The sequence below is a fragment of the Sminthopsis crassicaudata genome, chromosome 2, assembly GCF_048593235.1.
Source record: "Sminthopsis crassicaudata isolate SCR6 chromosome 2, ASM4859323v1, whole genome shotgun sequence".
Classification (NCBI taxonomy): domain Eukaryota; kingdom Metazoa; phylum Chordata; class Mammalia; order Dasyuromorphia; family Dasyuridae; genus Sminthopsis; species Sminthopsis crassicaudata.
In genome coordinates this window covers 207577595-207599622 of record NC_133618.1, presented here as the reverse complement: position 1 = coordinate 207599622, position 22028 = coordinate 207577595, and the positions used below count along the sequence as shown (strand labels likewise).

Below are 22028 nucleotides of genomic sequence, written 5' to 3'. Positions count from 1 at the left end.
GATAGCTTGGTTTAAACACACATGCACACAAATACATGTCTGCCCATCACGTGCCAGTACAATGGAATGATCAATGGACTCTGAATTGAAATTTTTTGCTTTTAATATTTATTTGAATATTATTAATGTAATATACTAATGTATATTAGTTAATATTTAGCCAATGCAATTAATTAGCTAATTAGTAATATAACTGATGATGATGTGAATGTTAATATAACAAAAACAATTATATTTAAAAACAGTTAACCTTTTTTTTTCAAATCTTGAGCTTCAAATCCTCTCCCCCCACTTTGAGAAGGTAAGCCATTTTACATAGGTTATACATGTGTAGTCATGCAAAACACACATCCATGTGATCATGCTGTAAAAGAAAATTCAAACCAAAAAACAAACCAAAACAAGAAAAATAAAGAAAGTAAACAAAGAGAATCCTTCAGTCTTCATTTAGGCTCCAACAGTTCTTTCTCTGGATATAGACAGAATCTTTCCTCATAAGTCCAAGAGATATTTCTAAAGCTAAGATTTGGTCATATCACTCCCTTCTTAAATGAAAAACTAACAAAAATAACTCCTTCCTGCTTCTACATATAAACTCCACTACCCATCTTTAAAACTCTTCATGACTAGACTAGACTTTCCCTTCCAACAATAATGGCCATCTGTACACACAAAGATTCTGGACTTGCTGCTTTTGCTCTGGCCAGCTGTTTTCCTTGCTGTCCAGCATGATCTCCCTCCTCTACCTCTTGGGATACCTTATTAATTTTTATTTAAGATTTAGCTCGAGCTCCAGTTCCCCATGAAGGTCCCTCCAGCTGCTAGGTTATTCTATCCAAAACTTATTTGTATTTATTTGGGTTATAAGGACCTATGCCTTCATTGGTATGGGAAACTTCCAATGGATGTTGTGTTCTTTTCATTTTAAACCAATATAGACCGTCATTTTCTTTGTAATCGATCTAGATTTGCCGAGAATTTTAAGAGGGTAAAGGATAGTTCAGGATTACACCGCTATTCTGTAGTAGAGGAACTCAAACCCAGCTGTTATCAGTTTTGAGGCTAGGTTTCTATTCACTTCTTTTTTTATTTATCCTGAATATATTTATATGTGTACATAGCATCTTTCCTATTAGGATGTAGGAAGAGTAAGGGTTTTACTTTTATCATTGTAGTCTTGGCACCTTGGTAGCTTATTGAGGATTATAGATTTAGAACAGAAACTGAGACACTATGTCCTCCAGATAAGGAAATTGAGGTACCTTGGTGTGAGGTACCTTGTCCAGTCACAAAGATTATAAGTATTTGCACTTATAATATTCAAATCCAGCTTTTAACCCTACTCCAAATCCAGTATACCATGATGCTTCTGGTTGATTTTTTAAATTACTATTTATTATGTAAAATATTGATCATCAATGCTATCAATTAAACAGGAAATGTCTCATAAAATATCTAAACTTCTCAGTTACTACGTCTAAGATTCTTCTGTGTAAATCTTCATTCTTTACTTTTCTTCTTATTAATCAAAATGAGTGTGTATTTTCTTCTTTGGACCTTTATTCACTCTGCATTATTTCATAAAGGCCTTTTTCTATTTTTATATATTGTTCATATTTGACAATCTCAATTTCATTATAGCGTCCCTTTAAATTTATTTTGCCCAAATTTATTCAACCATTGTTGAATATTTAGGTTCTTCCAGGTATTCTTTTCCCATCTTCCATTGCAGTGCTGATATGAAATTCTTTAAACAGATATATATATATGAAATATATATATATATAGTATATATATATATATACAATATATATATATACTATATTTCATATATATATTTCATATATATATGAAATATAGTTATCAAAAAAAAGTTCATGGATCCCAGGTTAAGAATCCTAAAGTAGTTCAATTATTTTAAAACTTTATTCCTTTTAAAAAATTAATATATTTAGGCTTCTCATAATTATGTTTTTAAGTGTATAAAATAAAACACAAAGAAAACCAATTATATTGAAAGGAATAATATAAAATACTAAGGAAACCAATTCTATTGAAATAGTTATTTTCAAAAAGTTCATAGACCTCAGGTGAAGAATCCCTGATATAGTCCAATCCCTTTTATACTTTCTTTTTTAAAATTAATATATTTATTGATATCTTACTTTTATATCACCTTCATTTATGAATATGTCTCTCCTATTTCCCTTACTTGGGGACTCATTCTATGTAACAAAGAAGAGATTTTTTTTTTTTTTGCAAAACCATGCATTATCAGCCAGGCCTGATGGTATATATTGCCTTCTGCACCTGTAGTCCCCCCTCACCTTTCCAAAGAATGAAAGAAAGTGCATTTTCTTACTATCTCTTCTAGGGGACTTGTACTGCCACTCCACCTGCCAGAGCAGACTCTAGAGATAATGCTTTAAGTGCCGAGCCACTTGGCTCTGTGTTTCCTGGAAGCTTCATCTTCCCTTTGGCAGGTTTCTTTCCTACTGCATGTCTATTCCTTCTCTCTCCTGCCTTTCCACTTCTACCCTGAGAACTATCATCAGTCACCATTGCACCTAGAAAGGCCAATTAACCACACTATTGTTCCAGTTGCATCATTTTTTAATAAAGAATGGGAATAAGCTTTTATATTAAAAAAAAAAAAACTACTATGTTCCAGAGACTCTTTTAAGCACTCCGTGTTGTTATCTCATGGGATCTGCCCAACGCCCCTATAAGACAGGTGCATTTTGCAGATGAGGAAACTGAGACAAGGTTGTGATTTGGCCGTCTGGTAAGTGTCTGAGGCCAGATTTGAACTCCTGTCTTTCTGTCTTCATAGCGGGCACTCCACCCACCGCACCACTTAGCTGAATGAAGGACTATTGTTTCTTTTTTCTCCCCAGATGTGCAACTTTGCACTATGGTCCCGACCTTCCTCCAACCAGCATCATTATCACCTTCCACAATGAAGCCAGGTCTACCCTCCTAAGGACCATCCGGAGGTAAGACACATTCATTCAGTCAGTCAGAAGTTGTTTATTGATTCCCTTCTGCGTGCGGCCTATTGTAACAAGTGCAATGGGGATATAGAACCACAAGCCCTAATTTCTGCCCCCAGGAATACTATCACCTTCTCAGGAGAATGTAAGTTCCCAACCATGTCTTACCCCAAATCTGGGCCATGAGGGGGAAGGAGAAACACAGGCTTCTTTCTTGTACTGCCTCCATGAAGGATGGACATTAGTTCTCCTTCACCTGAAGAGGTAGAAAAATCCCTGTGAATTAAGAAACCATTTCAGAGTTAAAGGCATTCCCTTCATCAGGGCTTCCTCTCCAGAAACCTTTCAGAGAGATCAGACACCATCTGATCTCTGTCACAAATCATGAAACCCCAGAGTTTAAAAAGGACTTCCTGTCTGAAAAAGGAAGCCCTTCATCCCCACAAGGAGTCATCCCAGCCGTTACTTAAAAGCCTCCAGTGAGGGGGCACCCACTCCCTCTGCATGTAGCCCATTCTGCTTTGGGAGAATTCTCATTGCTGAGAAGCATTTCCTTGTACTGAGCTGAACACAATATTCCAGCCCTTTGTGCCTCCTCCCCCTATGTAGAACCAGACAAAAGGCTTCTTTTCTCTAGCTAAACATTCCTGTCCCTTCAGTGTGATTTCTTTACCATTCTGGGGCCTTGCGGAAAGAGACCTATAAAGCTATGTTCACACCTCGGATGAATGGCTATTTGCTAAGGCAAAAAAGGTCAAGGTTTCCATCCAGGCCCGTCTCTATTCCTGATCTCTGTCTGGCCCCCGGGCCCAGGTGGCTCTGAGAGGAAAGTGGGACAGGTGATTTTGCACCGCCTCCCTCACTTAAATCCAACTCACTTGTTTGTCCAGGTTAACAAATGGGGAGTGTTCCCCAATAAGAAGCCTCACCATCCTACCCCTAAGTGCCTGAGCACTTTGCATCTCACTGCTAAATAAAACATAATCTTTCTCCTCCCTATCATATTACGCTGCAGACTAATACTGAGTTTTCAGGCCACTAAAATTCCCCAATTTTTAAAAATCAATCATCTATTCATGCCTTCCTGTGTTTAAAGGAGAAATCGGCCTGATGGAGGGGCTCAATGTCTGCCCCCCAAATAGACAATTCACTTTTGTCCCTTATTTGCTGATTCCATTAAGCCTTTGAGCACAAGGAGCTTCACTTGCTCCAGGACTCAAGCTAAAAAGCTAGGTCACCATGATTATCCCTTTCACTGAGCCTCTTCATTTCACAATTAAACTTTAGATAGTTTTCAACACCTACAGTATGAAGGATAAAGCAGAAAAAACTACAAAATAAACATTTTACTGAGTATAGTAGAACTATCCAATGCTGAAATTAATTGCAAACATTAATTTGGTGTCTACTATATACTAAACACGTGGCAGTCAATGGTGATACAAAAAAAAAAAAAAAAGCAAATAGTCCATAATAAGCTCATATTCTATAAACAAAGCACAGGGAAAGCAGATACAAGGAAAATCTAGAGGGCAAAACACTAGCATCTGGGGGGGGGGCAGGAAAGGTCTTAAGGAAGTGACTGACCAGCTCCATCTTGCGAGAAGCAGAAGTGAATAGGGAGGGAGTTCCAGAAATGGGGGATATCTGTGCAAAATCATTGAGTCAGCTTGCTGTGTGAAGAACAAGCAAAGGCAACATGATATAGTAGAGCTAGTCACTTAACTCAATTGCCTCAAAAAAAATCACACCCCCCCAAAGAAGAAATTTGCCTGGAGCCACATAGCAAGAATGTGGGTTTTGATTTCAGAACTTCCTGTCTCTGGATCCAATCTCCTATCTAAGTCCCACCTAGATATCTACAGTAGGATGACCATTTGTGCTTGGAATCAGGAACACCTGGATTCAGATCCTGACTGACACTTACCCTCTGAGTAATCCTGGACAAGTCACTGAATCCCACTAATGGTCAGTTCCCTTGTCTATAAAATGAAGGGGTTAGACTGGATGACCTCCAAGGTGTCTCTTTTAGCTCTCTTTATCTATTATTCCATAAGCAGCCGGTGTACCTGAACTGCACTGGTTCTTATTTGAGAAGCCCACCAAAAGACCAGTCTAGATGTAAGCTTTTCCCTCCCCTATGTCCTAACAGGCCTGGAAGCCTGCGAGCTTGCCATCACGTTTCAGGGGATAGACGACATTTGTGCCCCGCCATTTAGAAGTTTAGACAACTCCATGCGAAGTATTGTTATGCAGGCCCTCTCAAAGAGACCATCTTGACTTTCTCTAGGCATGAATCAGGCTGATCCTGCCATGACTGGGCATTCAGACCAGCTCAGCAGTGACCTAAGCCGGCTGCTTCACTTTGACACATGCTGTCAGCATAGACTGAGATTTATAATACCCCATTAGAGCCAGGCCCTTGTTGAGAAAGAAAAATGCATCACTCATTTGGTCACTTGGCAGGACAAATTAATCCCTAGTCTCACAGGGAAAACAAGATTAAATTCAGGTCAAAGAGAGTGCATCAAGTGTGGGGAATCTTCAGGCACTCCGATCATCTAACCATGGAATCTGACTCAGTCCCTCCTTTCCCCACCAGGTAGGGTGTAACAGTGGACAGAGGTGTCTGCAGAAAACACCCTGAATGTCAGGAACTGGGGAAAGGGAAACTATCCCCAAGATCTCGTTGCTTTTTAAAATTAATTTAAGCACCACGCTTTGTCCTAATGAAAAGATGAGAGAATAGTTCCTTCTTTACAGATGTAGGGAACTATGGGTAGGGAATATTACATGTACTGTTAGGCTGACTTGATGATTTGGTTAGTTTTAAAAATTGGCTTTCCTGTTTTTCCTGTTTTTAAAATTATTTGTTTGAATTGCTCTCTGCTTAGGATAAAAAAGAAGCATTTGAAAATGAAGATGATTTTTAAATGGAAATGATATAAATAAATATGACAAAATAAAATAATCTTTTAAAAATTAAAATTAGTATAAGCCAACAGATTAGCCAGAAATAAACTAAAACAGAGAAATAGGGATTTGTCCTTGGGTGATGAATTTTTTTTTTTTTGCAATACTTTTTTTTAAATTTTTTTAATTCATTTTTCCAAATTATCCCCTCCCTCCCTCTGCTCCCTCCCCCCGATGGCAGGTAATCTCATACATTTTACACATGTTACAATGTAACCTAGATACAATATATGTGTGTAAATACCATTTTCTTGCTGCACATTAATTATTAGCTTCCGAAGGTATAAGTAACCTGGGTAGATAGACAGTAGTGCTAACAATTTACATTCGCTTCCCAGTGTTCCTTCTCTGGGTGTAGTTATTTCTGTCCATCATTGATCAACTGGAAGTGAGTTGGATCTTCTTTATGTTGAAGATTTCCACTTCCATTAGAATACATCCTCATACAGTATTGTTGTTGAAGTGTACAGTGATCTTCTGGTTCTGCTCATTTCACTCAGCAACAGTTGATTTAAGTCTCTCCAGGCCTCTCTATATTCCTCCTGCTGGTCATTTCTTACAGAGCAATAATATTCCATAACCTTCATATACCACAATTTACCCAACCATTCTCCAATGGATGGACATCCATTCAACTTCCAGTTTCTAGCAACAACAAAAAGAGCTGCCACAAACATTTTGGCACATACAGGTCCCTTTCTGCTCTTTAGTATTTCTTTGGGATATAATCCCAATAACAGCAATGCTGGGTCAAAGGGTATTTTGCAATACTTTTTAAAAAATATTTTTTATTTAGAAAACATGCATGGGTCATTTTTTCAGCATTGACCTTTGCAAAACTTTCTATTCCAAATTTTCCCCTCCTTCCCCCCACTCCCTCCCCTAGATGGTGGGTAGTCCAATACATGTTAAATATGTTAAAGTATATGAAAAAAATCCTGAGAAGGAAAACAAAAATGCAAGCAAACAATAAGAGAAAGAGTGAAAATGCTATGTTTTGGGTGATGAATTTAGTACTGAATACATTCTTTTAGCACATTCTGATAGCTCATTAGTGGCTTAGAATCTATTTAATAAGATTAATTAGTTAAAAAATAAAGCTATCATCTAGTTGTGTGAGCTCTTTCTCTCCCCCACTGAAACAGCATAGCTAGAGTAGCCTTATTTTGGTGTCCCAGGATCTCGGCCTTGTAGCCATAGGGTACAGCCCTATTCTCTCCCCAACTCCACAATCCATATAGCAATTCCTAGGAAGCAGTGATCTGGATTCAAGTCTCAGACTATTATTTGTTTAATCTTGAACAAATCACTTACCCAGGCTTGACCTCAGTTTCTTTATCAGTACAGTGAGGGAGATGGACTAGAAAGGACTTCAAATCTTTTAAATGCTACATCAAGACATAGAATACTACTGAGATTAGTGTAAACATCCTGAACAGAAGGTAAGAACAGAAGGAGGTCATTTTGAGGAGGTTTTGAGTGTTAGCTTGAAGATTGGGCAAAAGAATTGATTAGGTTAAAAATTTGTCATTAAGGTTCTAGTGTTAGCCAAGGAAGAAGGTACCCTGGCTAACTGAAACACCTGTTTGGCCTAGTTACCAGGTGGCTATCCAACCAGGAGAAGACTTAGCATCAGGTTACCATACTTTAGAGCCACCTTCTCACTTTTTTAGTCTACATTCACCCAGACAGAAATCTGACATCACAAATAACAACCCTTCTGAACCTCAGTTTCCACATTTCTGAATTTCTCTGTTCTAACATTTCGTCCATTGTAATTCAAATTTCCCTAAGATTTTTATTGGGAGAAGAGGGGGAATAATGGACAAATATACTGAGAATATGAGGAGAGAGGGGGGAGGGAGGAAGTCCACTTGGTGACCACTGCAGTCAATGAATAAATTGACATTCTGATTTATTGATCAGAATCCTTTGAGTTGGATCTGTATATGACCTTTTTTTTTTCCCTAGGATATGAACCCTTCTGAGTAAGCAAAGCGTAGAATTTATAGACCTTCTACATTGAGGAATAAGACCATAAAATAAAGTAATTAGCCCTAAGATTACCTGAAACTACTCAATACAATGATCAAGACCATAATTACCATTTAGACACCAAACCCTCATATGCATACATACATATGTGCAGATGTATACATGTGTATATATGTTGTACACATGTGTATTATATGTGCCTCATGTTATGCATGTTTATTAATTCCTGGGTGCCTGTTATTCTGTACATTAATGTGTGTATTGTGCACATATGTGCTGTATGTATATATGTATATGTATATGTATATGTGTGTATATACATATATGCACACATGTATATATATATCATCCTAGGAGCTTTGATTTGCTGAATTTCTAACCTGAGCCGTTTTATCCCTTAGGCAGCTCCTTCTGATGTCAAACTTAGTGCTGACTCCAAATCAGCTCATCCTGCTGAAGCTCAAACTCCTGAGCTCAAGAAACCTGCCAGTTCTAGCTTCCAGCTAGACATTGAGATTGTAGACATGGGTCACCGCACCCAACTTGCAATCATAGTTTTGTCCCTTTTCCTCTTAATTTTGGGAATTTGAGTAGCCCCAGTGAAACAAGTACCCTGTCTCAAAAGATCTCAATTTGAATGATACTGACTTTAAACTGTGAGGTCATAGACAAGTCTCTTTAATTCCTCTGGGCTTCAGTTTCCTCATCTGTAGGATAAAGATATACTAGTGGTATGGATTAAAAAGCATCATCATCATTACCATCACCTCAAAGAACAAAATCAGTCAAGTGGGAGGGGAGAACTTCCTGCTATCAAAAACCACGCTTGTCAGTTTTCCTTTAATTACTTGTGATATGGGGAATGTGATTATTAAGCACAAATGTGCATTTTCTTGTTCTTTAAAGACAAAAAAATTTGCATTTGAAGGTTCAATTAGGAAAATGCTTTGTAAATAAGAGTGTATATAAAATGCTAACTATTTTATTGATATCAGAGAGCATCCCAGCTATGCATATGCACACATATGCATCCGTGTACATATGTGTATATGGATGTTGAGATTATATATGTATTGCATATATGTAGGCATATGCACATATGCCCTTATATGCATATGAGCATATGTACATATTTATATACATGTGTTTATATATGTGTGTGTGTATATATATCATATATATATATGATGAGGGGAATAGAACTAACAACTGGGAAAGTCAAGAAAGACTTCTTGAAAAAGGTAAAACTTGAGCTGAGGCTTGAAAGAAGCATAAGTTAAATAAAGGAATCAAAAACTGAGCAGGTTTAGTGAATAAATAGACTACAACACTTGGAATTAGGAGAATGTGCAAGTACTTCCTCTGATTACATGCTAGCTATGTGATACAGGGAGAGCCACTCACTCAATTTCCTCAATAGATATAATCATACATATCCTGAATTTATTTACCTGCAAAAACTGTACCTCCATTAAACTGTGAGCTTGTGAGCTCCTCAAGGGCAAGGACTTTTGCCTTTTTTTCTATATTCAGTGTTTAGTAGAGGGTCTGACTCATAGTAGGTGCTTAATAAGTATTTATTAATTAATTGATATATATTCTTAGTGCCTGGCAAATAGGGGGCACTTAATCAAAGCTCCTTGAATGAGTGATTATGCAAGGAAGGGCAAAAGGTACAGGTAACAGCTTCCATAGGTGGAGATGGCTCATGGTTGAGGGGAACCTCTCTCTAGCTGTCCTCAAGGTCTTGCCATTGGAGCCATTCTGGGAATTCCAGAAATGAAAACGTTCCACATTCTCTATACTATTTGGGGGTTTCTAAGACCTAGGTCAGCTCCCAGCCTATTCTGGGCCCTCCACGTGCACTTTCAGGCAATTTGAAAGAGATTATGGAGTGTCAGAGAAGGTACACTAGAGGCCCTCTCACCTAGCCTGCTGCACTTTACACCTGAGAAGTCTGAGACCCAGAGAGAAGGAGGCAGCTTGGCTTATCAGCAGAACTTGGACTGGAAACCAGGCCCGCTGACCCCCAAATCTCTGCTTTCTCCAGGCTTTTACTGAAGTGCTGATTGCACTTTGAGCACCCAAGCCTCCTGCCAGCCTGGGCAGGCAGCCATGTTTCCCAGGACTGTAATGGAAATTGGTTCTCTGCCCTTGCAAGACTTCTAAAGCCTTGGTCTGAATTCCTTAATCTCCTTTCCTTCCCCTTACCATTCAGCCAGACCTTTGACCAAAGGGCTACCGAGCCCAGATCAGTGTTTATTTCATTAAGAGAGTATTGATTGAATGCCTTCTGGTACGAGGAGTTTGGTAGAGCTCCAAAGGAAGTAGAGGGCACAGAGCTTGCTTCTGGGGAGCTTGCTATCTACCTGTAAAAACAGCAAAAATTAATAATAAAAATAAGAATCTCCTTGGGAGGTAGGGGTTACTAATATTTCATTTTACACATGAAAAAAGTGAGACTAATAAAATAAAGTTACCAAGTATTTGTTGTTTCCCAGTCATTTCACTTGTGCCCGACTCTTCATGATTCCTTTTTGGAGATTTGTGGGCAAAAAGCCGGAGCGGTTTGCCGTTTCCTTCTCCAGCTCATTTTACAGATGAGAAAACTGAGGCAAACAGGCTTAAGTGGCTTGGCCGGGGTCAGCTAGTATCTGAAGCCCGCTTTGAACTCAGAGAGATGATTCTTCCTGACTCCATGTCTAGCACTCCATCCACTGTCCCGCCTCGCTGCTCCTCTGTGTGAGTGAGGCAGGATTAGAATCCAGCTCTTCTCGACTCTCTGTGCAGCGCAGCTCCTCAGCGTGCAGCCAAATGAGAACTCTAAGAGGCAGACATTTTGCTAGTGTGATAATATATGGCATATACATATGATTACAGACCCTTCTTTTTGCCAAGGATGAAAATAAGGATCAAGGGAATTGTGTCCAACTAAGTCAAAAGTCCTAGATTGAACATAATTCCCTGGCCATGTTAATATGTGTATGTGTCAAAGAAATTCAGGGCATGGGGAAAAGAAGCTGGGGTTTGGGTAAGTCGCAGCTAGACCTTAAAGAAGTGAAAGATTTAGTGGAAAGAATGGTAGATGTGGGTGTTTGTCTGGGAAGTCCAGTCAGGAGAATCACCATAAGCAAAGGAAGGGAGATAGAAGCTCAAGGAGGACCCTATTTCTGGACCTAGAATGGATCTCCAAAGCCATCTTGTCCAACCCCCTCATTTTGGACATCAGGAAATTAAGGCCTAGGGAGGTGGAATGAGCTTCCTGTCATCACACAAGTAGGAAAATGTACTTTGATTTGAATTCCATTTCCGTGCCTTTCTCCTACCAAGGCTGGGCAAGTCCAAGAAGGTGACCACTATGATGAGAGGCCAAATATCAGTTAGTGGTGAATCATGGACAGATGGTCTAGTTGTGAGACCTTGATCCCATTTCTAGCTTTGACCCTTGGGATATCCAAGAAGCCCAGTTCCCCATCCAAGGTCTTCTGAGCCCTCAGCCACTTAGCATGAGACCCTGCTGTTGCTCAAATTGTCCTGATTAAAAGAGCAAAAACAAGCCAGGTGTTAGCTGGAAATGGTATAATTAGCACTTAGTGCTGACGACTCTTTTTTTTAAACCTTGGACATTTTTTATTTGCTAATCATCTCTCAGTATGGTTGAGCTCTGAGCTCGCACACGATTTACCTTTTGATGTTCACATAAGAGAACTCTTGAATTTCAAAGAGCCGGCGGGGATTTGAGGGAGTAAAATGCCGAAACTGCAGCTGTAATCAAACCTCATTATAGGTTATTCTTTAAGCAATTTTCCCCTCCCGTTTTCCCTTTCTTTACCCTCCATAATTAGAGGGTTGGCTGTTGGGGGTGGTTGGGTTCCCCCCAACCCCAGTAGTGATGATGGTAAGGCTTCCTCCCCCATCCATCCTCCAATTTCACATGATGGCAACCTCTCACCTCTTCTTCAGTGAATTGGACGATGGGGCTTGGGTCTTTTTGATGGGGTTCATTCTCCACTTTGTACTAGTTGCCATGGTGAGAATTAATATTTCACAAATAAAGGGGAGTCCAAGAATAAAGTTCTCATTGTGGGTTGCTGAACACAGTACAAAGAAGAGCTCTAAAAAAGGACACTCTGGGAAGCGAGGATCTGGGCCCCACTCTTTCCCATCCTCCTCCTCCTCCTGTCCATTTTGGGGCACGTCCTGGAGTCAGCACCATGGTCAGGGTCATCCACCTTGTTGTAGTGTGGATGGTTTGCTCCAAGAGACTACTGATAACCTGAAGCATCCTTTCTAGAGGACTTTGAGCTTTGTAGCCACCCTGTGCGATAGGTACTTCAGGTTTCCATATCGTGCTAATTTTGCAAATAAGAAAACTTAGACTTGAGAGATCAGGTATCACTCAGCTAACAGATGCTGGAAGCAAGACTTGAACCCATGACTTCTGGCTTTACCTCTCAGCTACTGTGCCTTTGCTGTGCTCTCATAGCGTCCAGCATCTGCTGAAAGTGACATGATGGATGTTTCTGCATGTTCATCCACCTGGACATGCAGTAGATTGTCTGTTCAGAGTGTCTGTCTCTTCTTGAACCCCAAACAATGTTCTTTTTTACTTCCCTTCCTGCTAATATAATATCTGTCTACTTTAGCATCTTTCTTGGCTCTTCCTCCCTTTTCTGCCTGCTGCCTATGATTCACCACTGTGTCCCTTGTTCCTTCTTCACCCACTTACTTGGCAGCCCCTATCCATTTTCACAGCTTTTCCTGCTGATTTCTTTCTGAAATATTCTCAAATGCATATGGTTTTATCAGCCATCTAGAATGGTGAAGATTCTAATCCCATGTTTACCACCACATAACAAATTGTGTGTGCTCTAGAGTAAATTACTTAACCTCCGTTTCCCCATCTGTAAAATTTGGAATTGAAGTAGATTATTTCTAAGAACTCTTCTAGCTTTGATGGATTCTAGGATTCTATCTTATGCAAAGGTAGCTCCCAACAAAATTACAGCATTGTTGCATTCAACCTTCTTTCTAGGTTTATACTTCTTGCTACTTGTGGTATCTCTCCATTTTGAACATCTTATAATCACCCAGAACAAAATATGCTTAAAATGTCTTTCTGAATCTCTTCCCTATCCTATCTTCCCAAACTTTAAAATATGTGCAAGTTCCTCAAGGGCAGGAATTATTTCTTTCTTTTTCCCTTTTTTGTCTTTGTATCCATAATACCGGGCAAAATGACCAACATAAAGTAGGCAATTAATAAATGCTTGTTAAGTCCTCTTCCATTATTGTCATTGGCATTACTACAGTTTTTCTCAGATAGATCTTATATTCCTTCTTCTGTTTTGCCTCTATTACCAGTCTCGCTGATTTTTTCTTCATACTATTTAAATCAGAGCATTTGTTAAGGATCCCCTCCTCTTCCTGACTTTGCCAATGGACAGTGACATCCCAAACAGTCCCAGTCATCCCAAAGTCATGCCTTTTGGCACTCCTCGATCCAAAATGGTAATTTTGCACACTTAATGTCTCTGACCCCTTTTTCCTCCTTGGCATGACTGACATAATCTCAGTTTACCCTAACTCATATGGAAAGAGTTGGTTCCTGCCTTTCTTAATTTTTGGCAGCATTTTGGTGTGATTTCAACTCCTTAAAATATACATTACAATATAACCCGATGGCAAAGAAATAGAACTTGAGGAGATGCCCATTAATTGGGGAATGGCTGAACAAGTTGTGCTATATAAATATAATGTAATACTAGTGTTCTATGAGAAATGATGAGCAGGTAGATTTCAGAAAAACCTGGAAAGACTCATGTGAACCGGTGTTAAGTGAAAAGAGCAGAACCAGGAGATCATTGTACACAACAACAGCAACATTGTGTGCATGAGCAATTCAGAGAGACTTAGCTCTTCTCAGAAATGCAATGATCCAAGACATTTCCAAGGGAAAATGCTAACCATATTCAGAGAGAAAAACTGCAGTCTGAATCAGATCGAAGCATACCATTTTCACTTTTTTATCTTTCTCATGGTTTTTTCCCTTTTGTTCTGAGTCTTCTTTCACAACATGACTAATGTGGAAATATGTTCAACATGATTGTACATGCGTAGCAGGACTTATTAAGCTTTTTCCCATGCATGACCCCTTTTCACCCAAAAAATTTTTACATGACCCCATCTCAAATATGAAGCAAGGTGTTTCTGGCAGCATTTGTGCTTCTGTAGTGCAAATGCACATGTTGTGTGTTCAGAACCAAGGCAGTAGTGAAGTCACACCATGCAACATGGGGCAAATGCTGCCCATCTATTTATTACACGTTTGGATAATTTCTGGTTATTGCATTCAGTTACTTTTTACTATTGTGAAATTTTTTGTGATCTCCACATTCAGTTAAAGGACCCCAGCTGGGGTTGCAGCCCATAGTTTAAGAAGCTCTTGTATAGCCTATGTCACATTGCTTGCTGTCTTGGGGAGGGAGGTGGAAAGAGAGGGAAGGAGAAAAATTTGGAGCTCAGAATCTTACAAAGATGAATGTTGAAAACTATATATAATTGGATAAAAAAAAAAAACATTGTTAAGTAAATAAATAAATAAAATATAATCTTAAAGGTTTAGATAGATTAATCTTGAATACAAAACAAGGGCCAAAGGTATGAGTCCCCTTCTGTCAACTATTTCTTGAAAAATTAAGCTACCATTTTCTTTCCTCTAGTAGATAATGCCTATTACCCACTCTGGGACACATCCAATCTCAACCTCATCACCTCCTTTCTCTAATAATGTGTGCTTCTGTTTGTCCTCCCCTTTTTGCCATCAGAAGATGTAATAGTTTTTCCTCTCTCTATTTCACAGCGTGTCAAACCGAACTCCAGTGCATCTGGTCCATGAGATCATCTTAGTGGATGACTTCAGTGATGATCGTAAGTATTGACACTTCCTTTCTCTCCTATTTAGGTCTAAAGCATAGGAGTGGTACTCAGTATTGCATTTGTTCCCAGGAGACCAGGATCTAAGCAACTAGAAAAATGTCCATCTGAATGAAAAAAGAAAATTGATCTTATGACTCTTTTAAAGCTCCTTTATTGACCCTATGTTCATAGTAGACACTAAATTTGGTATCAGGAAAATATGGGTTTTAATCTTGTTTCAGATATATAAAATCTGTATGACCCTGGACAAGCCACTATGAGCTTCTGTTTCCTCATTTGCAAAATTGGAATCTTAATAATACTTACCTCCTGGGGATGTTATGAGGTCATACAAGATAATGTATGAAAAGATACTTTGCAAATCCGAAAGCATTTTATAAATGTGAGCTATTACTTCATAACTGGGCTTATTACTGTGTGAATCTGTGTGCTTGTTTGATTATGCATTTGCCAAGGTATGCTTCCCTCTGTCTCTAACCTGAATTTCTGCTTCTGCCTGGACCATTTGCAGTAGCCTCTTAATTGGTCTCCCTGGTTTAAGTCTTTCCTTTTCCAATCTAAGTTCCTCTCTTTTCCAATCAATCCTCCACACAATAGACATAGTAATTTTCTTAAAGCACTAGTCTGACCTTACTCAACAAGCTCCAGCGGTTGCCTATTACCCCTAGCAGTAAATAGAGACTCCTGTGTTTGACATTCAAAATTTTTCACAACACAGCCACAACGTGCAAATATATGAGTGTGTATGGTCACATGTTTTTATATTTACATATATCTCTGTGTGTTACTGTTTAGTCATTTCTGTCATGTCTGACTCTTTGTGGCCCCGTGTGGGTTCTTTTTAGCAGAGATACTGCAGTGGCTTACCATTTCCTTCCCCAGCTCATTTTTAGAGATGAGGAAACTGAGGCAAATGGGGATATTTGTCCAGGGTCATGTAGCTAGTAAGTACCTGAGGATGGGTTTTAACTCATAAAGATGAATCTTCCTTACTCTTATATACTATGGAATGCTGCCCTGTAGAACTATAAATAATAAAAGAATCATACAATAAAAGAGTGAATAAATACACAAATGAATAAATAAATGAATGGACAAGTACATGCATAAACATAATATAGATATATATATATATATGTGTGTGTATATATATATATATATACAAATATATATATGTATATATATAGTCAAGTATATATGTGTGTATAATATGACTCCCTTCCTCAACATTCCAGCCAAATTCTCAGAATTCAGTACTGACTTCCCCTGGTCTGCCAAGTGCCCTTCTCCTCGCCTCCACTTCTTTTTTTTAATGGCCCAGCTCAAGTACCACCTTGGCCAGAAAGCCTTTCTTAAACCTTCTAGCATTTAGTGCTTTCTCAAAATGGCATTGTGTGTATTTTGTGAATTTTCTGTATTTGCTGCATGCTTGTATTGTCTCTAATGGACTGCAAGATCCTTGAGGGCAGGGATTACTGTCTTTCTAACTTCAGAATCCAGTGCCTAGCTAATTACCCAGTGTATAGTGGGTACTTAATTAGCACAAGTTGCTTGATAAGAAAAGATTACCTAATCCTTTTAAAGATTTAACCTAGAGCTCACTTCAGTTGTGTAAATGTGGCTTCCTTGCCCTTACTCAGTGACTACATCTCAACCACCGCTTGGCTGGAATGAAAGAGTTCCTCTACCTCCTAGTTACCCAGTTTAGTATTCTCTTATCCCTCGACACCCAAAGTTTCCCCCTCCCACCCCCGGGAGACCTGCCTAGCCACACAGATAAATTTCTCTTGACCAGTTAGTTAGTCAGCAGGTATTTAGTTAAGAACTTGTTATGTACCAGACACTGTGCTAAGTACTGGAAATACAAAAAGAAGCAAAATACAGTCCCTGACCTCAAGGAGCTTACAAAATAACATGCAAACAAATATATAAAAAGAAAGTGTATGTAGGAGAAGTACAAAACAATTAGCAGAGAGAAGGCACTCCAATTAAGCAGGATTGGGAGGGCTTCCAGTAAAAGGTGACATTTTAGCTGGGATTTGAAGGAAGCCAGGGAATGCGGTGGGAGAGATGAGCAGAGGAAGAATTCCTGTTGTGTAGAATGCCCAGAGAAAACTCCTAGAAGTGGGGCAGTCTTGTTTGTGGAATAGCCGGGAGACCAGGGCCATTGGGTCAGAGTAGGAGACACAAACAATCCCTGGTGTCCTTAAGATGTAATGTGGGAGACACCATGTAAATCACTAGTCACATATGGGAGAGACGAGGTCCTCTAAAATTCTGCATGCAGCTTTAAACTAGAACAGCCTGTGTAGTAGTTTAACCTAACACCTGGAACTACACAGCAGACTTGGGATCCCCCTTCATACAGAGTACAAGGGGTAATGTCGGAGGGGAGGACTTCAGCAGCTCCGGGCACTGGTGATTAGGAATTTTTTTTCTCTTTTGTACCTCTGAATATTCCCAAGATATCTTGGGATTTACTGGCTAGATTTCTTTCTGAAGGACCAGAACCAATCTGATTCTAATTGGCCACTAGTAGTTCTTAGGCCAAGGTCCATTTGGTCTTTGTTTGGGGACTGATTGACTCAGATCAAAAGTAGCCTTCATTTCTGCTTTGTCCAGAAACCTTGAGAGTCTTCCTCTCCCGGATTCATTAATTAATGCATTTATGTATTTAGATTTTTTTGGACTGAGTGAAAGAGGAGATTCTTTGCCTTAATTGCGACCTAGCTTGAATCATTGAATAGATGAAGCCTCAGTCCAATGAGACCATTGAAGATGTTAGCTTTAAAAGGCCAAAGTCTCTCCTTTCATCCAGGGCCTTCTCCATCATCCTGATCTATATCTGGTCCCTGGGCCCAGCTGGCTCTGGAGGGGAAAGTGAGGCAGGTGACCTTGCACAGCCTCCCTCACAGCCCCCCCTTAAATGTCCTGGTCTTCTTTGAGAATGAAGGACAGACAAGAGACACCCCAAAAGATTGCTAAGAGCAGACAGTCACCTCGCGCCTCCGGAAACAGGTCAGGGGAGCGGGCTTTCAGGACGCCTCACCTGCTCCTCACCTGCCCCTGCGGTACACAGGTGGCTCCAGCAGCGAGGAGGACAGGATGCTCACTCATCATTCCATCTTGTCTTTTTCAAGCTGATGACTGCCAGCTGCTGAGCAAGCTGCCCAAGGTGAAATGCTTGCGGAATGAACAGCGAGAAGGTAAGAGCAGCAGCGCTCCCTGAGGGGAACCCCGGGCCCCCGGGGAAAAGGGAGCAGGGAGGTTGGCTGCTCTGTCACAGCCCATAAAGAGTCCCACAGGAGCTGTGCACCAGTCCCGAGGGGGTACTCGCAAGGCCATTTGTCCTCATTCTACAGGGCTGATCCGTTCTCGGATCCGGGGAGCAGACCTAGCCCAGGCCAGCATCCTGACTTTTCTTGACAGCCACTGTGAGGTAAACAAAGACTGGCTTCTGCCCCTCCTGCATAGGATCAAAGAGGTGAGTAGAGCCCAAGAGCTGCTCCCGGCTATTTCCCTGAGTGCTGGGCACTTCTCTCACACCAGGTGGGGCCTGAGGAGGCTGGTTGGTACAAATGATAGTCAGACTTCTGGAGGAAGCAAGAGGTAGGAGCCAGAGGGGTTCTGATTCTCCAAGAAAAGGGAACACCAGACGCATTTTAAAGTTTGATCACATTATTAAAATTTTATCCATCACTTTCTTTAGTCTGGTTTGGAGATCAATAAACTCTAGCCTATAAGCCAAATGCTGATCCCTGCCTACTTTTGCATAGCCCAAGAGCTAAGGATGGTTTTAATATTTTTAAAAATAAACATTTTCTACGTGTTTAAATTCAATGAACAATATTTAAGTGTAAATTTTAAAAATATTTTTAAATAAGGGTGTGCGCATTAGGCAGCAAGCCAGATTTGGCCTATTGGCTGTGATATCAGAGGTGGACATGCTCACAATAAAAATCTAACAACCGGCTCTCACAAATGGGCACACCCATGAACTGACCGGTCCTGTGGAAGAGGTCAGCCATCTTTGGGGAGTAAGCATCCCACCTGCACCAAGGATAGAACTCAGTTGAGCTGGCCAGGCTTGAGAATGTAAACTTCTTCCCTGTGCTTCAATGGAGAGAGTACTGGTCTTGGGGACAGAGAATATTGGGCTCGGACTGGGCAAAGTCATTGCATGATAATGTCTGGATTGTCATGAGGGTCAAATAAACAAAATGAATATCAAGTGTTTTCAATATCTATTACTATTATTGATTTGTGTTTTTGAGTCATTTTTAATTGTGTTTGACTTTTCATGACCTATTTTAAGATTTTCTTGGCAAAAATACTAGAAATGAGAAAACACAAATCCAGTAAGTGTTAGGGGTTAATTTTGAATTTGGGAAGATGGGTCTTCCTGATTTCAAGTCCAGTGTTCTATCCATCGTGGTACCCTGCTGTCCACTACTATTGAGATAACAAAACAACAGCAATAACAACCACAAATCTCTGTGGCCATAGAGAGAGGAGGACTGGGACCGTCTTTCTTCTGATATTTACTATCTTTGGCAAATCATTTAAACTACCTGGTCCTCAATTTCCACCTCTGGAAAAGGGAGTTAGGTCGAATAGCCCCTGACTTCTCTTTGAGCTCTGGACCTCTGATTCTGTGATTGTTATTTATCTCTTGTCCATCTCCACTACGGAAGAGCCTCCCATTGTCAGCCAGCTTCTAAGGATAAAATGAACCAAACAAGATGGTTAATCCTTCTCCTTTGAGAAAACAACAAAACGATAATAACAGATGCTTAGAGCCACAGAACGGATGTCTCCAGCACTCGTTCAGGAGCGGTCCTCGGAAGCCCCAGGCCACACGGCCCGTGGCGCAGTTCTCTCCTCGCCGCGTGGCCAGAGTTGAGAGCATGGCTTCTCCATTACTCGGCCCTCGCTGTCCCAAAGGGATCAGTCAGTCAGAAAGTATTTCTCAAGCACCTTCTGTAGTTCTGGGATACAAAAAGAGGAAAGGGGCAGTCCTTTACAATTGAATGGAGAAGGAAGGCCCGTACCCTTCCCAAAAGAAAGGTTCCACAAGAATAAAACATCAAGGATTCTGGTTGCCAGGATTACCTTAATAGTTCTTGGGGGGAGGCCCATAAACCTTGCTCCGGAGGCTCCCCCATGAGGCCCCCTCGCACACCGAGGCAGGGCCGGAGAACTATGAGCAGAGAAAGTGGCTCAGCACGCGCAAGGTGGGGAGAGACCCAGAAAGCGCCTTGGGTGCCAGAGGAAGCGGACACCTCAGACTCAGGTTGAACCAGGTTTAAGGCTTTGATTCGCATTCCCAGGGCCATCCTCGAAGCCTGTACAGCCGGGGAAGCATTGCCCATGTGCAGCGGCAGAGGTTCCCTATACTCATGAAATCTCAGGACTCGGACCAGAAAAGGTCGGGGAGGGAAAGGTAGGCTGAGGAAATAGAGACCCCCCAGGAGTTTGTAGCAGCATATCACGTAAGGGGGGAAGCTGTCCTTTATCAGCTTTTACTGCCAGAAGGGATTTCCCAGCCTGCTCTGGGGTGAGCCCTGGCTTTGGTGTCGGGGTGCCTCGCCAGGAGGCTGGCATTTTATCCATCCCCTCTGTGGAGAGACACGCTCCCTCTGCAGTGACTGAGATTAACCCAGCCAGCAATTTGTCCTCGTTGCATAATCTTAAATTTTAATTATCAAACGCAGTGCGTGAGTTTGGGGAAGAATCAGTGTTAATCAGATGACATGAATGTAGACTCCTAGAATACAAAGTGAGAGGTAGGGAGCTGCTCTTTCATGGGAAATTTTCCTTACTAGCCGAAGCCTTGGAAGGGATTCTGCTTGGCCAGAGCTTTCTTTTTTTTTTTTTTTTTTATTATTATATATATATTTTATAATATTATCCCTTGTATTCATTTTTCCAAATTGCCCCCCCTCCCTCTATTCCCTCCCCCCGACGACATGGCCAGAGCTTTCTGCCAGTCTAGAGACCCCCAAGCATTTCCAAGAGGGCTCTCTACCTGCTTTGGTGCTAGGGAAAGGCAGGAGATCCCGAGGGGCCTGCTTCTGAGATCAGGAAAGACATGGCCGTGCTGGTGGATGAGGGAAACCCGGCCCTGATCATGAGAGCGAGCAGTTTTATAGAGAAATGAGAACAGCCCAGGGCCCAGCGCCAGAATTACTCTCCTCAAGCCAGATCAGCGTGCGCAGAGGTGAGTGGTTCCTTACAGGGCCCGACAGGAGGGATGGGACCGTTAGGACAAAACGGTCTACATGTAGTAATAGATTGTCCCTAGGAGCTGTCCCTAGGTAACAGCATAACCGGCATTATGGGGAGAGCGGGCATCATTAACATCATGATTGAGGGATATCTCCTTGTGATGGTCATTCAGGGTCTGGGAATGAAGAAATAGTGGACACCTAAATCTGACAATCCAAATAGATAGGATGTTGTTTGTCCTTCATTCTCATAGAGTACCGTGACATGAAGGGGGCAATGTGACCTGTAAGTGAATGAGATGTAAGTGAGAGAGGGCTGGGCAAGGTCACCTGCCTCACGGTCCCCTCCACAACTATCCGGGTCCAGGGGCCATGATGAGAGTTAGGTAAGGGGCACCTAAATGAAATTAGGGTTAATCCAGGTCTAGTGGCAGGTTCGGGGTTCAGGGAGTCAAATAGAGCTCCCCTGCAACCCCTTTGGATTTGGCGCAAGGATACAGAGTTAAATGAGGTGCAGAGTCTCCTGTAAAAGAATTTACAAACCAAAAACCTAGATTGATAAAAGAGGTTTATTTGGGGTCTGGAAGTAAGGATGAAGGTAGAAAGATGCCAGGGCCAGGCTGGCGCCAGGTGGGCAGGAACCCTTGGCATGGTTGGCATACGGATGCCATGTTTGGGGCTCTTGCAAAGAGTGGGCTCCAGGGTTCCCCCTTTTATAATGGGGGCTTTTGGTAATCTTGGGGGCCCGTGGGTAGAGTCCCAGGTTGGCTCCTGGCTAGGTTTCTGACAGGGTTAGCACTGAATAGAATTCAGTGGGTTTTTAGATAAGGAGGGAAGCTGTTTGTGCTGAGGGTGGGGGTTGGGGAAACCTGAGCAGATCATTAGGATGGGGGCTGGGACA

General features: G+C 41.1%; 1 protein-coding gene across 2 annotated transcripts in view; it reads left to right on the top strand.

The window, feature by feature from the left end:
- Positions 1 to 22028, top strand: part of GALNT14 (polypeptide N-acetylgalactosaminyltransferase 14) — a 295893-nt gene that overhangs the window by 206962 nt on the left and 66903 nt on the right. For both annotated transcript variants that reach the window (XM_074288126.1, XM_074288127.1), the window contains exons 3-6: positions 2898 to 2996; positions 14824 to 14891; positions 18041 to 18106; positions 18263 to 18384. In XM_074288126.1, coding sequence (XP_074144227.1) covers positions 2898 to 2996; positions 14824 to 14891; positions 18041 to 18106; positions 18263 to 18384 — 355 coding nt within the window. The remainder of the gene's footprint in view (positions 1 to 2897; positions 2997 to 14823; positions 14892 to 18040; positions 18107 to 18262; positions 18385 to 22028) is intronic.